This window comes from Vicugna pacos, chromosome 4, assembly GCF_048564905.1.
Source record: "Vicugna pacos chromosome 4, VicPac4, whole genome shotgun sequence".
NCBI lineage: Eukaryota > Metazoa > Chordata > Mammalia > Artiodactyla > Camelidae > Vicugna > Vicugna pacos.
Genome location: NC_132990.1, coordinates 61,510,838 through 61,527,296, shown reverse-complemented (window position 1 = coordinate 61,527,296; position 16,459 = coordinate 61,510,838). Strand labels below are relative to the sequence as shown.

Genomic DNA, 16,459 nt, shown 5'->3' with positions numbered 1-16,459 from the left:
CCACAAAGCGTGGCCAGTGTAGACTGTTCCACAAGATAGGCAGTTTCCCAGGACTGTCATTGAGTAAGAGGGAAGGAATGGGTCTAATAAATCCCTGCTTGGAATAGGTGGCAGACTCACAGGAGAAGAGATACAAGGTTGGGATTCAAAAATTTGCTGGTAATTGAAAAAATTCATACCGCATAGTGGCTCTCGACTTCTTCATCACCAAGGCCCTCTTTGATTAAACCCCTGGTGATGATATTTTATCTCCCAAACTATATCAAGCAATAAGCCATATGTCCCTTTTTGCTCAGCAAAGGTACAGCACCACCCATCTGAGCTTCTGGTCAGACTGAGATAACCAGTCTGAGGATTGAAGAGTATCAATCACATTGAGTGGGGATCATTCCAGCCCAAAACACAGACATGAAATGTTTTCCCCTGCCTGCATTACCTGGCCCAGGGAAAGGTACCATCACCTTCAGGCCTTTGGAAATACTGACAAGGCCCTGTAGGAGGGATTGTAGGTGGTACCTCCTGGAAAGAGAGGAGGAGAGAGGTGGGCACAGGATCAGGGCACGCTCCAGGGGAGGGACTATCAAATGGCTAGGAAGATGCCCAGCTGTCAGGCCACACCCTCACTGTGACCCTTGCAGGTGCTGGAGACCAGGAAGTCCTGCACAGGAGCTACCACAGTGTCTTTCCATCCTCTTTAAGCACTTTCAAGTCCACTGCTCTTCTACGCAGAGGTAAGGGACACAGCGGGCAGGGACTGCTGTTCCCAGGCCACAGAGCAGGACACTGCCATTCTGGACCTGCCCGGGACCACTGCCGGAGTTGGTGTGGAATCAGTCTCAGAACCCTGGACTAGAATCCGGCCCAACATCTTCCTTCGAGCACCAGGACACAGATCTCTCTCCTCAGATTCAGAGGGAAGGACTCACTCACCTCTGCTAGATACAGCACACAGAACTTCAGGTCTTCTGAGGAACCTTTGAGGGAACAAAAAGTAAGACTTGTATTAGAATTGGCTACAGTCTCAGTAGTTCACCTGAGCACAGCCAGCTGTCTCACCCAGAGGGCTATGTGTGGTACTTCCTGTAAAAAGGGGAAGAAAGAGGCAGGCAGGGTGTAGGGAAATCTCTGGAGGAAAGCCCACTTAATAACTAACTAGGTTGAGTTATAGCTGTAAGGCCTTTGTCTGCAGGTCAGCCTGACCCAAGGAATGCTGAGCTCTCACCCCATGAAAGGTAGCCAGGCATCAAACAGATGCGTGCAGGGAGTATCACTGTCATCCATCCCAGGAGGCCTCTTCCCTTCCCTGCTCCCTGCCAGGAGGGACGTGGAGGCAGCACACTTTGGGGTTTTCTTTTTAACACTCCAACTGCCTTTGCCATTTTGAAATTCACGAGGAGCCACCAAGGAGTGCACAGGCAATGCTAGGGGGATTCCCAGTCATGGGCTGGGTGGAGCTCAGAGATGGCTTTGCAGCCCAGGCCCAACCCCTCGGTGTGTTTTCCTAGAGCCTTCTCACACCTGGTCTAGAATCCCAAACTCAGCCATTCACCAAACCCTCTCACCGCGGGAGGCAGCTGGGAGGGACTGTCAGCCGCTCCACCATCCTCCAGTAGAGGAGCTGAGGCAGGATGCCTACCCTAAGGCAGAAGATGATTAGGTCAGAGCGCTTCAGAAACATAAGAGCCGAGAGATGACCCCCAGCTATTGAGGAAGGCTTCCTGGAAGAGGATCCTTTTGAGCTTGAACTCAAGATGAGAAGTAAGGGCACTCCAGGAGGTGGGAACAGCATAGGTAAAAGCATGGAGATGGAGAAACTCAAGTTGTGCTCCAGGAATGATGGCAAGTGCGAAAAAGCTCTGCCTCTTCCTCCAGGCTGCCTTCCCTGACCACTGCAGGCTACTCCTCAGAACCTGGCCCAGGGCTGGTTAGTAACTTCCAAGCACTCAACCTCGACCTCACCAGGCGGGCTGTCCTTTTGGAAGGAAGGAACCCTCAAAACAGCAAACACTTAAAGTGCCATAGAACTTTTGAGTACCAGAGTGCTGCGTGCCAACCATTGCACCAAATGTTCCACGTGCATAAACTCAACCCTTACATGGACCTCTGGGAGGCAAGGGTTACTGTCATTCATGATTCACATAAGAAAACTGAGGCACAGTGGGTGAGTAACATGCCTCAGGTAGAAAGGGGAAGAACCAAGATTTACACCCAGGAAGCCTGGCCCCAGAGCCCATGCTCTGAGCCACTACACACCAGCCCCTCGAATGCCCACCACACAGGCCCTACCCAGCCCCTTGTCTCCTCAAGGAACCAAGCCTGGTGCTGGGCTCAAAGCAGAATTCTCAACACACTCACGAGTGAAAGAAATTGTCAAAAAAAAAAATGTGTTGCAAAGTAAAGATGGCAAGGTAAAAACGGAGACCTTGGGTCAAGCCTATTCCTAAGGAAAGTAGTGAGTCAGGCCCACATGTGGGTGGAGGCCAGGCCCCCTCACAGCGAGTACACGGGCAGTTTCCTGGGCAAAACTATCCGTAGGGCCAGGGATGCCAGCCAGAGCCAGATAAAAATAGCTCATCAGTAAATGGGGGTTTGCTTTGGACTTAGAATAAATCTTTTTGCTTTTCCCCACCTAGAGGTGGGTTGGGAGAGGGGAGCCCTGCCTCAGAAGCCTATCATGTCTAAGAAACCTTCAATTTCAAAGCCTCTGCCAGTTCCCTTGCATTGCTGAGGGTGGAGACACAGGGAGGTGGCTTCTTTTGTTTAAGAAAACACACTGGGACGTTTCCTTGACTTTTCAAAAGCAGACTTTAGTGCCAAGGGAGAAACAAAAAGATCTGTTCAAGAAAATAACAGAAATTTGGGTTTTAGAAGCTGGCAATGAGTGAAGAGAGAAGGTTCTAGAAGGGAGGGGAAAGCCACGGAGACAGGAGCCTCAGGGAGACAGGAGGCCAAGGTTGGCAGGATGCAGCCTAGGACATATTCCCAGTGATGAGGGATGGCTGACAGATTGCCTTGCCCATGCTTCTGTGCTGTGACACCCCCACCATCACACCCCTGCTCCACGTCATGGCCTTGTGCTGGGAGCACTTTGGGAGAAGGACGGAATGGGGGCAGTGCTCAGCATGGCTCAGAGCCTCACCAAAGGGCAACAAGCCTCAGGAGCCAAGGGTGCCAGGAGGGAGCTGAAGCTGCAGAAAGGCAGGCTGCAAGGTGGCTGACCCAGGAGAGGAACCTCCGCCCCACCAGGAACTCTTCCGCAACACTAGACTGGGCCCTGGACTTCCCAGAGTGTGGAAATGGGGGCGAGTGTAAAGGAAAAGGGACAGTGAGGCAGCACACATTTAGGCTTTCCATTCAACACTCCAACTACTTTCACCTTTTTGAAATTTAACAAGGAGTCGTTTGGTTCCTGGGGGAACCCTGTTTCCCACCAAGGAATGTGGGCCGTGGACCACGGGCTAAGCAAGGGTGAAGCCCAGAGATGGCTTCCGGGCCAGGTCTGACCCCTCTGTCATTTTCCCAGAGCCATCTCAAGCCTGGTCTGAGATCCACAAATCAACCATTTACCAAGTCCTCTGCACCTGTGAGACATGCCAGGAGGGCTGCTGTCTCCATTTCCCAGACACAGAAACTGAGGCCCAGGGAGGGAGAACAACTTGCAGAAGGCATGCAGTGGGCAAGTGGCAGAGCTGAGATTTGAACCCAGGACTGCCTGCCTCCAAAGCCTGTATTCTGACCACCGTGTCACACTTCTGGCCCTCTACTGGTTTACTCTGTCATTCCACCAGGCCATGCGCTCCTGAGTTTTGAATGTGTCTCTTCCTCTGCTATCACCCTGGTGGTCAGCACTGAGGTGGGCTCTGAAAATGTGCTTAGAAAATGTCAACCAACTAAATTTAACTCCGAGCATTCCAGCAGCTGAGTTTCCAAGGTAGGACACCTGGGCTCCCCAGGGTGGATGGTGAGCCCAAGAATCAGCTGGACACTTTCAAGCCAGTCTGAGAGACCAGAGCAGGTCAGGAAGACACACTGTGGGCGGGATGCTGGCCGCCTGAGAGGCAGAAACACAAAGAGCAGCAAAGCCAGTGGGCGGCAGAGTCAGGAAGAGACCACAATGGGCCCCGGCTGACCGGAGATATCCCAATTGTTAACTCCAGCCCTCCGCCTGTTCCCATTACACTGCCATTCAGCCCTGCTGAAGCTTGAGGGTAGCTGGGCAGGAGGAGGGCAGCCCGGTTTAAGTGGCCACCAGCCAGGAGCCCTGGGAGAGGAGCGTAGTACCCCAGCCCCCAAGCTCCTTTCACTCTTTCATTCACTCACCCAACAAATATCTGCTGGGCACCCACGATGTTCTGTGCCCCCTGTCTGGCCCTGGGAGTAGGTTTGGCCAGCAGAGCCAAGCACCCTTCAGCCATGCCACACAAGGGAGTCCTTGGTCCTGGGTGGGGCAGATTCTCCCCTACTAGGGAGCAACCCTCGCCAGCCCCAGCCCGTGGGTAAGGCTGGATGTGTTCCTTGTCTACCACCTTCGCTGCCCCTAATTGAACTCTCCACACATGTTGATTTGAAAGAGACAAACCTAGGAGTAATGAGCAATGTTAATCAGAGACCATTCTGCCAACAGAAGCTCCAGCTGAGGCCCCAAATGCATCTCTTAAAAGCCTCTCTCAGGCCCTTGCTGCTGCAGCAAGTCTCTGGGGGCGCAAGGGGAGGCAGGCAGGGATGTGGGCACCAGGACTCAGGACACTGGGTCTTACGGCTCCAACTCTGACAGCAGGAGAAGGAGTCATTGGACTTCAGCAAATCCCAGGACTCACAAGCCTGTCTGAGGAAGCAGGGGCAGGGGAGTAGATGAGGGCTCCACAAGTGCCCGAAAAGAAATCTAAGTGCTGGAACGTGCACCTTGAGTGCTCAGTGTCTCTGAGCCATTTCCTTCCCTCCCAGCAGCTCACAGGCTCCACGGAGAGCCACACGCGCTGTGCTGGCTGGCTGACACTGCCGGAGAAAGGCAAGACAGTCTGCACCAGAACACCTGCCCAGCAACCCAGGACAGGTACACGTGTGCTGCATGCACACGCACACACACACGCCCCTCTCTCATGCCAACCCAATAGGCTCCAATGACCTTGGTCACCTCGCCTGAGGAGAGGTGCTAGCCTTGGCCACTCAGCCCACCTCTGCAGGGAGAGGACACAGTCTCTACCCCCAGGGGGCCATGCCCGCACAAGGCTGTTGCTCACACGTGACTCAGCATGTGGAAGGTTTCTCTACAACATTCCAAGGCCCAACACCACCCACCCTGACCAGCCACCACCCAGTGGAGGATGGTGCTCATCCTGCCTCTCACTTCAAGCCTTGGGTTGGGGGCTCCAGGAGGGGACGATCCAACCAATGCCCAGCGGAGGCCCTCCCCTGAGGTGCAGCGACCAGATCAATGGGCGCTGTCCAGCTTTTCAGAGCGACCTCGGGGTCCACATGGGGATGTCAGGGGTGGGAAGGAACATAGAGGTTGCTCAGTCCCGGTTTCACAGTCAGAGAAACTGCAGCCCAGAAAAGGGCAGGGCCAGCTGAAGCCACACATGTCAGCAGCAGTGGAGCCAGGCCCCCACACTGCCCTCCGCCATTCTTCCGCCCCATGACTCTCAACCCCCACCCAACGCACAGACAGTTTGAAACCTTTTTCCTCCCTCCTTTCAGCAGGAGGCTGAGCAGACAGGCCAGGGTCCTGAGCTTGCAAGTCCCAGACTTGAGCGATGAGCACAACAGAATGAGGGTTTGGTTCTTATAATCAATCAGCATGTATTATTGAGGACAGCCCCCTACCAGCACCCCTCAAATCTGACTGGTCCTAGATTGTGTGAGCTGGGGATGGGCCGCTGTGTGAATGCTTGTGTGAGTCCATGGCATTCCCCCGAGGGATGGGGGAATGGTGTGGAGGGGAAGCTGGATGTGAGGGAAAGAGCGAGGGCCGGGGCAGCAGGGAAGCCGAGGCCAGAGTCGCTGTAGTTCTCACCTGCCCACCTCCTGCAGGCACAGGGGGTCTCCCTGGAACACCAGGGTCCAAGCTGAACTTGCTCAGAAGGCCGCTCCTCACCCTGACCTTGGTCAGGCCCAGCCCACCCCCACGGGAGGGGCTGGCCCCAAGCGAGGTGACTTGCTTTTTCCCCTCAGTTGCCGCCCTGGCCAGTGGGCGGGAGAAAGCCAGAGGCAGAGAAGGAGAAGTTGTGAGTGACTTCCTGTGGAGCAGGGAGAGTGGAGGTTCTCACAATGCTTACGTTTCTAAGGAGGAAGAACAGGGGGGCACCGAGCACACAGGCCAGGTTTGCAAACAGGCAGGAAGTTTTCCTGGAGCAAAACCCGTCAAAACAGAATTCTTTCGCCGGGTAATATTTTCCTCCCTGCCCTTGTCACCCATGCTCAAACAGGTCTGGTGTTGTTTTCATAATCTGGGAGAGGAAATCAAACCCCTTTCAGCAGAGACCTGAGGCGCCAAACCAAACCACTCAATAGATACTCCCAGCTGGCTTCACGTTCCCCAGAGGAGGAGGAGGGCACCACGGCAAGTTTGGGGTAGAGACTCGCTTCATGCTCCTGCTTGCCAGCCCCTCGCCACACGTGCGCCAGCTTCTGCAGGCTCCGGACTGGGCGGTGAGGCTGAGGGAAAGAGCTATGGTCATTTGTCCCGGAACATGTGGTAAGTCTGGGGAGTAATTAGCATTGCTTGGGCACCTGGTGTGGGCCAGCCATTTTGCATAAATGGCCTCGTTTAATCTTCACAACAACCCTCTGAGTTACTATTGGTATCCCCACTTACACAAGAGGAAACAGGTTCAGAGAGGTTGAGGACCTTGCCTGAGGTCACACAAGTGGTAAGGGGCGGGGCCAAGATTTGAACACAAGTCTGTCTGAGCCCAGAGCTCTTCCCCCTCCACTCCATAGCCTCCTTGAAACCTCTCTGGAGCAGAAGCCTCCTGGCAAAACTCAGGGTGTACAGGGGGCCTGCCAGCCTAGAACGGAGCCGGGGTCTGAGAGCCTAACAGCACAGGGGCAGGGCCCAACCACACATCCCTTCCCTGCTGCCCAGGGGGAGTCCAGGGCATCTCAGGCACACGCTCACCTTCCTGCAGCTTCACACTCTGGAGGTAGAGGGGGTTCCTCAGGACGTTGCAGCGGCCCGGCTCGTCCTCCTTGGTGAAGAGCAGCAGGTCAGAGTAGGCAAACAGCGTCACCTGCACGGGGAGACAGCAGAGCTGGTCCCAGAGGCCAGAAGCCACAGCCTCCCCTGGAGGCCTGAGTAACAAGTCCCTGTATCTCGGGCAGAACCAGAAGCAGATGCTCAGCGTGGCCTCAGCCAAAGGCAGAGAGACCTGACCTGCAGTCCAAGACTGCCCTTTGGCCCACTCCTCACAGTAGGAAAAAATAACAGAACAAAAACTCCCCTCATCCTGATCCGCACCCTCCATGCCACATCACCTCTGCCGGCCTCTCAACAGCCCAACACCCCACAGGCCCATCCACCTCTCTGACCAAATACCTCTGGAATCGCCAGCCCAGGGTGCTTGGCTTGGAACCACCCTTGAGCTGAAGGATGCGCCACATTTGCTTTCATTCTCCTCTAACTGGCTGGCTGAAAGAGCGCTGGATTTGGAGTCTAAAGTCCTGTCCTACTAAGTAGCCATGAAAACTTGGTTAAGTCCCCTGATTCCCCTTCGGCCTCAGTTTTCTCATCTGTGCAAACAAGAGGGAAAGTTCCTGCCCAGCCCCCACAGGCTTCTTTCACAAGCCCTGTGTAGACTGTGCATTGAAGTATCATGCAATGTGAGTATTCTTACCAAATTCCTTGCAGATAATTTTAACTGCATTAATGCACAATCAGCTCAAGAAAAAGCCAGTTACTTACGCTCCAATACAGACACAAACAGAACTTTTATCTCTTTTATGCACTAGCTGCTCCAAAAATAAAGGAGACAGATATTTTTAGACATTATAGGTAAACCATGAGGCATGCTCAGCATATTTTTATGCTAAAAAAATTCACTTGATCCTCCTATGCCACTAAAGATTACACTGTTCTTTGTTTGGTAAATCTTGCAGTGGTCTTTACTCAAAAGCAATAAAATCTTATTTTAGATTCTCCGAAGAAAACATAACATTATTAATTATGTGGACTTCCCTTTGAGGTGCCAAAATCTGACACTGCATCTCATCTAAAGTATGAAAAGCCAGCCGGAAGTTGGCACTGTGGTCAGGGCCACAGTGAGTGTGCACCAGAGTGATGCCGAAGTTTAAAAAGTCAACATGGTGACATTCAGCTGTCAGACTGTTAAAGATGGCCTAACAACTCCACCTCTGAGGCTCTAGCCTATAGAAATACTTACAGGGACATAAAAACATGAATATGTAAAGATGTTCTTGGCAGCATTTTTATAATTTAAAAAAATAACACAAACATCCATCAGAAGAGAGTGGATAAAATAAATTATGCTACCTTCATAGGGTAGAATTTTATTATTATTAAATTATTAATGAATTTATTAATAATTTATTAAGAAATCATTAAAAGAATAAAGTAGTGCTATATGGGCAGAAAAGGAAATCTGTCCATCATAAGTCAAAATGGCGCAGTGTCCAAAAATACCTAGTGTATGGTCCAACTTTGTGAAACAAAACTGTAAATCTGTCTATATTTATACATTTTTTTAAATGTCTAAGATACCACACTCTTCACTGCGGGGAATGGGATTTTTACTTCATACATTTATGTTTAATTTGCATCATTTCCCAGTGAGAATCTGTTACTTCTATAATTTAAAAATATATAAATGCTGGAGGGAGGGTATAGCTCAGTGGTAGAGTGCTTGCACAAGGTCCTGGGTTCCATCCCCAGTGCCTCCATTAAAAAAAAAAAAAATATATATATATATACACACACACACATATACACACACACACATATTTATATATAAAATCTAATTACCTCCCCCACCCCCCAAAAAAATTTTAAATAAATACATGTTTTTCAAAGGACTAGTCTGGCACACAGAGATTTGAGGAAAGCTGGGCCACAGGGACAATAAGGGGCATCCTTGAGCAGGAGGCTCTCAGGGCCTCTGGCTTCTCCAGTAAGGATCAAACACAAACGCTCCTGAACCCTGGGCTGCAAGGGATCTCAGTGGTGACTCTCTCCAACCCCCTTCCCACCACAGCCCTGACCCAACATGCCCATGGAAGCCTCCATTTGTTGAGCACTTACTTTCTGCTGAGTGGAGCCTCATTTGTAAAGAACACTATCACCCTCATTTATAGATGAGACCCCTATAGCTCCAGAGACCACTGCCCAGGTCAGCCCCGAGGCTCTCACAATATGGCGAGGTAGCAATGCCTACAGTTGTCCTGCCTCTGAATGTGAAAGAATCCAAGCAGGGACCAGAAAAGAGGAGCAAAGGAGACAAGAACATGAAGTTAAGGGAGGGGAAGGAAATGATCGGAGAGTTCAGAAGGATCTGAGGGGCTGGCTGTCTGAGAAGAAGACTTCAACGTCCAAGCCGCGGAAGGGAGAAGGATCTACACTAGCCGAACGCAAGGCAAACCCTCAGGCTCCTATGACCTACTCGAGGGAAACCCGGAAGTGCCTCCAACCCACAGGGAAGCTGGCAGGGGAGGGGTCAGAGGAGACAGTCTATCAGGAGCCGAAAAGTCAAAAAATGGCCCAGGCCCAGAGAAAGCTGGATGGAGGGCAAGTGGAGAAGAGCCAAGAGCAAGGTGAGAAAAGACCAGGCTGCTGCTCTGGTCCGGATTCCCAGAACTGAGAACGTGGTCTAGACAGGAAGTGATTAAGACCTGAATGAAGAATTTCCCCAAAAGCGGGTCAGGGAAAGGACAGAGCTGGCACACAGTGGGAGGCAGGGCAGAGAGGCAAGCGTGCCAGCAGAGGGCAGATGGGCCCCTCCCCCTTCTCACCAGCATCCTGCTGGCCTTGCTCCAACAGGAGCCATAGCGGCCCACAGTGCCATGATGCCCATCCCCATGGCCCAGTTACCTGCTGTCTTCCACAGCAGGCCACGGGGGCCACCAGGCGTCTTCCCTACACTTGCTCCATGGACACACCTGTTTTCCCAAAGAGTGACGAGTTGAGGGATTGCTCAGTTAGGAAATTTGTGCAACTTAAAGGGTCACTTCCCCCAAGGGCCCTAACTGAGCTTCTTCCCAGGAATCCTGCCCAAGGGCAGAGTTTGCAGAAAAGACCTCAGTGCCTTAGTTAATGGTAAACCCAATGAGTCAGTGTGTAAGTGAGGGTGTGTCTGCTTTGTGCCCCACAGGACTCCTGGAGCTTCCAGTGCAGGCCTGGCTACATTGCAGATGCTCAATAACCATGATCTGAATGTAGAAATGAGGCTGTGCCAAAACGCTGATTTGATCTCAGGGCACATTAATCAAGCCTGTGACTTCTGGGAGGGGGTGTGGTGAGGACAGTTTGTGGTGTGGGACTGCATCAGCTCATGCAGCCTGCCCAGAGAAGAGATGGGACAAAGAACCAAGGGGGGACATTCCAGGAATAAGGATTTCTGTTGAGCACCAGGGAGAACTTTCCACAATTTAGCACTCTCTAGTAATAAAACTACTGTCTGGAGGTGCTGTCTCTGCAGACTTAAGAACAGGCTGGAAAACAATCAGCTGGAAAGTTACAGAGAAGCAATCAGAATTGGGCTAATGGGCTCCTGAGGGCCCAGCCATTGCTGCGATTCTTCAAACTTGTCCAAACTCCTCTCGAATTGGTTTATATTTTTGGCCTGAATAACATGACAGGGTACCAAGATCCACACATTTGCTTCCCATCAAATTTCAAGAAAAGGAAATGTATTTATTTTCACTTGTCTTCAGATCACTTCTTTCAGTCTCCAAAAGGGGTCTCTTAGTTCTAGGGCTCCAAAGATCTAATTAGGCAAAGATCTTTTGGGTAGATTACAACTATCATCAGGCTGTCACTTTAGCTTGTGATTGTTAGTTTATTTTTAAACAAACACACCAGAGGCAGCATGGGATCCTGGGAAGCACTGCTGAGCCAGAGATCCTGAGTGCTAATCACGGCTCCATCCTTCAGGATCCTTGAGACCCCGGGGCCCTAGCTAATCTCACTGTGCAATGGAATAGGACCCTATATGGCCTTCCAGGGTCCAATCCCTCCCCCGTATCCTCTGTTTTAGCTCCTCTCTGAAGTACCTAGTATCTGATGCATATTTCCTGAGTTTCCCAGATGCGAAAACTACCAGGGAATGGAAGAAATTACTACCCCATGATCATAAGCATGGCCCCTAGACCTTCTGGCCCCTAAGGATTGATCACCATTAACCAATAAGAGAATTGTACGAGCTGATCACATACCCTGGGACACTCTACCCTCATCCTGCCTTTAAAATGCTTTGCTGAAACCTTAGGGGACATTTCAGGGTTTGGGGGACACAGCCACCTGTTCTCCTTGTTCTGCTCCAAACTCTGTTTCAGTTTGGCCTCACTGCGCATCGGGCACATGAACTTGCGTTCAGTAACAACTGGAGCCTCAGTTTCTTCCCATTTGAATGGGGACAAATGTGCCTCTCATGGGGGAGCTGCAAGAGTTAACTGGGATCAATTATGGAAACACACACACACACTGAGGATATATAAAAGGTGCTCAATATCTGCAGCCTTAATGGAGTGAGTAGGGGAACAAAAGAGCACATTGAGACAAAAGTATGCGTTTCAGGGTGGCTGCCATCTCCAACTGCCTCCTCTGAGTCTTGTGAATTTATAGCCACACCTCAGTTTCTGACCCTTGGCTACCTGACTTAGCCCCACCACACACTTACTCACCAAGCACAGCTCCAAGTGACTTCTTGTTCCCCAAACTCAAATCCCCCACAACAGATGAAGTTTTACTCCTGTGGAGGCAATTCAGAAGCTATGCCAAGGTTCTTAAGAAAGTTCCCGAAGAGGACGTCCACAAATGTGGTAAGCAAGGCCACGGTGGCAGAAATAAGCCTACAGTCTCCCCAGGGAGCTCCCCTGAGAGAAACAATGCTCATTTGGAAAGTACGAGTTCTGGTCTGCTTGTTTGAAAAATAAAAGAAGAGCAGCCTGCTTTAGCCACAATTACACATACTGTCCCAGAATGCTGAGGCTGAGAGGGCCTTCAGAGATCAGCCAACCTCAGATCCTGCCCTTGCTGCCTCAAATACACACACCCCCAACTGTTCAGATGGGAAGACTGAGGAAGAAGACCGAAGTCCTAAGTGAGCCAGCAGTAGAGTGAGAGCTGGCTATCTGCTTTCTGCCTCCAAGTTTCCTGATCTTTCCACAACCCTAATCTGCCACTCGACTCAGCCACGCCGCCAGCTCTGAATCAGGGCCTGATCGGCAGAAGGCCCCCACCCTCTCTTCAAGGCCCCCAGGTAGCCCAGCCAGATCCCAGGGCTCCAGCTTCTGCTCCCAAGTAGATTTAAACTCACAAGACTGAGCCGGAACCTGGCCAGCTCTGGGGACTGTGTGGGCGAGTGAAATTCCCCCAGTTAGAGATAAGCAGGGGCCAGCTCCCAGGAAGAACACCATGACCTCCACACCCAGGCCTCTGCTGGCAGAGCTGGAGCCCAAAGAGAAATCACAGACTTATCCCTCAGAAGAGGATTTGGAAACCCAGGGAACTGATGCTCCTCTAACAATTCTCTTTGGCTAACAGCTTTAATCTTGTCACCCACGAAGCCATTCGTCACAGCTGGGGTGAACTGCTGTCTTTTCTGCTCCTTAGAGGAAGTGGGGAAAAACAGTGGAATGTCATTAGGGGTTGGGAAAACTTTCTAACCATCAAAGATGGACTATATATTTTTGAGAGGCAGTGAGTTCCCCACACTGGAAATACACAAGAAAAAGCTGGGTAGCCATTTGGTAAGGGGACACGTGGAAGACTTTTCAGGTCTCTTCTACCCTGATTGTACAATTCTAAGACTGTCAGGAAGAGAGGAAAGTTAGAGGCCTGGAGGATGGCTGATGAAGCCCACCAGAAAAACCCACCTGGGAAATGCGAGTATAAGTCTTACCTCGGCAGCCTTGTTCCTCCCCTCGTACAACAGCAACTCCTCTGACAACAGGAGGGTCCGGGCAGGGTTACAAAGATCTAAAGGCTGGAAACAAAGAGGACAGTTCAAAGAGGCCGGGTGGAGATGGGGGGCGGGGGTGGGGGGAGGCCGCATGCCAAAGCCAGCCACAGAAGACTGCCAGCCCTGCCCCCACGCCCCAAGAATCCACACGCCCCCTCATACACAGACAGAAACAGAAAGACAGAGACACTCATCCTGGGCGGGACTGCTGCTGCTACCTTCCCCACCAACCCTCACTGCAAGAGCTACACTTGCTGCAGGAAGTCCAACCACATGGTCGGGGCCTTTGCCGTCCTCCCCCCACCCCCAGCTTCCCCAGTGCACTGAGCTCCCGGGCCCTCCCGGCCCCCACTCTCCCCCATCAGTCCTCTCCATGCTGACAGGCCCAGGCTCTCAGGATACCTCTGGCCACATCCTGAGAACTTCATGGCAGACCTGGTTACTTGAGTTCCTTCAAGGCCTGGCCAGTCCCTATTCTACATTCATAACACGCTTGAGTTCACAGAGTGCTTCTCAGCCATCAGTTCCCAGGGATCGATTCTCACCCAAGCCTTACCCACCCCACGACCCTGCCCCAGACCCACTGCAGAGCCCCGTCCCCAACTCAGCCTAAGGAAAGCTCCCTAAGCACTGGACTACCCAGCAGTTCTCATCCTCGTGAGTGCATATTTATAACATGGCTTCTAGGCACCTGACACCAAGCAAGGTGCTGGACTTAAGATAACAAAACAAATGTCAACTACACACAACCAGCTGGATGGATCTTACAAGTAATGTGAGGCAAAAGAAGCAAGGCCCAAATACGAGTTATGGTTTCATCAAACAATATTCAAAAAGAAGTCATTTAAGAAAGCACAGATAAATGGTAAAACTAAAGAAAAGCAAGGAAATTATCACATAGTCAGGCTAGTGGGTACATCTGGTGGGGAGGAGGGCACTGTAACCAGGAAGCAAGGCAGAGAGCATCTAGAGTGGTGGCAATGGTCTATTCCTTTATGATGTTAGTTGGTATCTGCTTCACAATTGCTTGCTAAACTGTACACTTAAGTTATGCCATTTTTGGCTTTTAGATTTTACAACTTAGAAGTTTTTATAACTTTTAAAAACTGATTTTAATTTTTTCTGTAAAAATTTAAACATTAAAACAAAAAATAAGCTCTGTGGATGCCAAGACCTTTGTGGCTACATCTCAAGAAAGAGGAGAGACCCAGAAAAAGGCAAAGGGCAGATCCTGCCCATGGAGTTGTCTGCGGAAAGGCGTGCCACCTGCCAGAGATGCGTCACGTCCTAAAAAGTATGCGTTCTGAGATTTACTGGCCAGTGACAGACCCAGAATGGGATGCCAAGGAGACCAGAGAAAGAAGGCATGGTTAGAAATGAAACCCTTGGGATCATGTCCCCTCAAAGTTGCTGATGAGGATAAATTCATAGACTTTCTGGAAGGCAATTTGTCAAAATATGTATAAAGAGCCTTTCAGATGTTTATGCCCCATGACGCGGTCATTTCACTTCTAGGAATCTCTCCCAACAAAAATAATCTGAGAGGCAATTCATGCAAGAAGATTTTCATCATAGAGTTATTTACAGTAGCAAAAGAGTAGACATAACACAAGTGTCCGAACAGAGAACTGCTTAAGTAAATATGGTACATCCATATAATAGTGTGCAACCACTATAAAACACAGACTCAAAGAATATTTAATGATGTAGGAAATAAATGTTTATGCTGCAATTTTTGTTTCAAAGAGGCAACAGGATATAATATGTACAATAAGATCTGTTTGGCTTTTTTAATATGTATATGTACACAGAAAAGATACCTAAGTGCTCACATTGGTTACCTCTGGGTGACAGAATAAATAAAGGTTTGGAAATGTGGAGAAAGAGAGGAAGAAATGGGAAAAGTAGGAGAGGAGAGAGCTATACAGATCTCAGGCCACCAGCTAATACTGGCCAGACATGTTTGCTAAGACCGAGGGGACCAGACAAGATGCCAGACCTTGAGGCTCTCCTTCGGTCATCACCAAACAAGAAAGCACTGGAGGCGCCAGGAGACAGGAGCCTCGGCACTCAGGCTGGTACGTGTCTGCTTGTCCCCACGCAGAGAGAAAGGGGAGGTCGGAGGGACAGGGAGGAGGCCCCTTGTTGGGTAAGCTTCCTCCTGGAAACCTCTGCTCCCTTGGTGTGACCCCCAGAATCCTAAGCCCCTGAAGCTAATCGTCTTTCCCAAAAGGGGGCCCTCAGTCCTAGACTGAGGTACCATCCCACAGTCCCAGGGCAAAGGACCCTCTTCTTTCTCACCTCCTCCAGAGGGAGACCTGAGGTCGGCCATCAGCTCACCTGAACGAAGACGGGGAACACCAGGACCTTGGGGGCCAGAGTGACATAGGTGCCATAGCTTGAGTGCGGGGTGTGCGGCCTCATGACAGGGCAGTTCTGGTAGTTTCCATGGCCCTTCATGGTCTGCACCGTCTTCATCAGGCGGCACTTCTTCCCCAGGCCTGTGTAAGACTTCCCTTTAGTGGGACTCCCTGATTCTGTGGAACAGAGATGGGGAACTGTAAAGCATTTCCATCCCCTCTGCAAAGGCATTCCCTCTGCAGAAACAGGGAACACAGTCTCAGTTTGTTAACAGCCATTTACAACAGCATCTACCCTGTGCCAGACCCTGAGCAGGGTGCTGAGAATACAGGGAGGCCTCAGAAGGCTCTCGGCCCTCAGGGAATTCCCTCACACTTTATGCGAGATACTGACATGTAAACCAGCAAGTCCAGGGTGAGGACAGAGCTGGGAACCAGCAACTATGATGGAGGCAGCACTCCTCATCTGGTGACCCAGAGCCTGAATCAGACCTATCGGTTTGGCCTCATACTTTAAAAAAATCAGAAAATCTCTCAGATTTGAGAAGTCACAAGATCTGACCTCACTGGGCCCACATACCCACTGAGAACAATCAATCAGCTGGACCAGTCCAGGTGGCAAAGGACCAGCCCAGGTGGCAGAGCACATGCACACTCCCTTGCTACCATCCCCACAGCTCCCTGCACACACCCAGCACTCCTGGCCCATCTCATCGCTTTCCAGGTCCCTTGAACAGAAGAACTAGAGATCCTGTCTCTGTAGTGATAGCAGAGACAGCGGGCTTTCCCAGGATGTATGAGGTCCACCCTCTACTAGCCAAGGGAGCTGGAGCGGCCTGACTCACTAAGCCAGCCTTGAATAAGAAGTGGCACCTGCTCCGGTCCTCAGAGGAAGGGCACCAGCTCCGAGCCAGAGGGCCGCACTCACATCCCACTGCTCCGCTGCCCAGCTTCGTGGCCATCAGCGAC

The 16,459-nt window shown here is 51.1% G+C and overlaps 1 protein-coding gene across 10 annotated transcripts in view; it reads right to left on the bottom strand.

Moving 5' to 3' along the window:
* RGS3 (regulator of G protein signaling 3) overlaps window positions 1-16,459 on the bottom strand; it is a 134,905-nt gene that overhangs the window by 61,522 nt on the left and 56,924 nt on the right. For 9 of the 10 annotated variants that reach the window (XM_015245339.3, XM_072959959.1, XM_072959957.1 and 6 more), the window contains 4 exons: window positions 15,471-15,667; window positions 13,071-13,154; window positions 7,118-7,229; window positions 931-974 (listed from right to left, as the gene is read on the bottom strand). In XM_015245339.3, the coding sequence (XP_015100825.2) occupies window positions 931-974; window positions 7,118-7,229; window positions 13,071-13,154; window positions 15,471-15,667 (437 nt within the window). Of the gene's footprint in view, window positions 1-930; window positions 975-6,013; window positions 6,078-7,117; window positions 7,230-13,070; window positions 13,155-15,470; window positions 15,668-16,459 lie in introns of those variants that run through there. The other variant, XM_072959961.1, reaches the window with a different exon arrangement.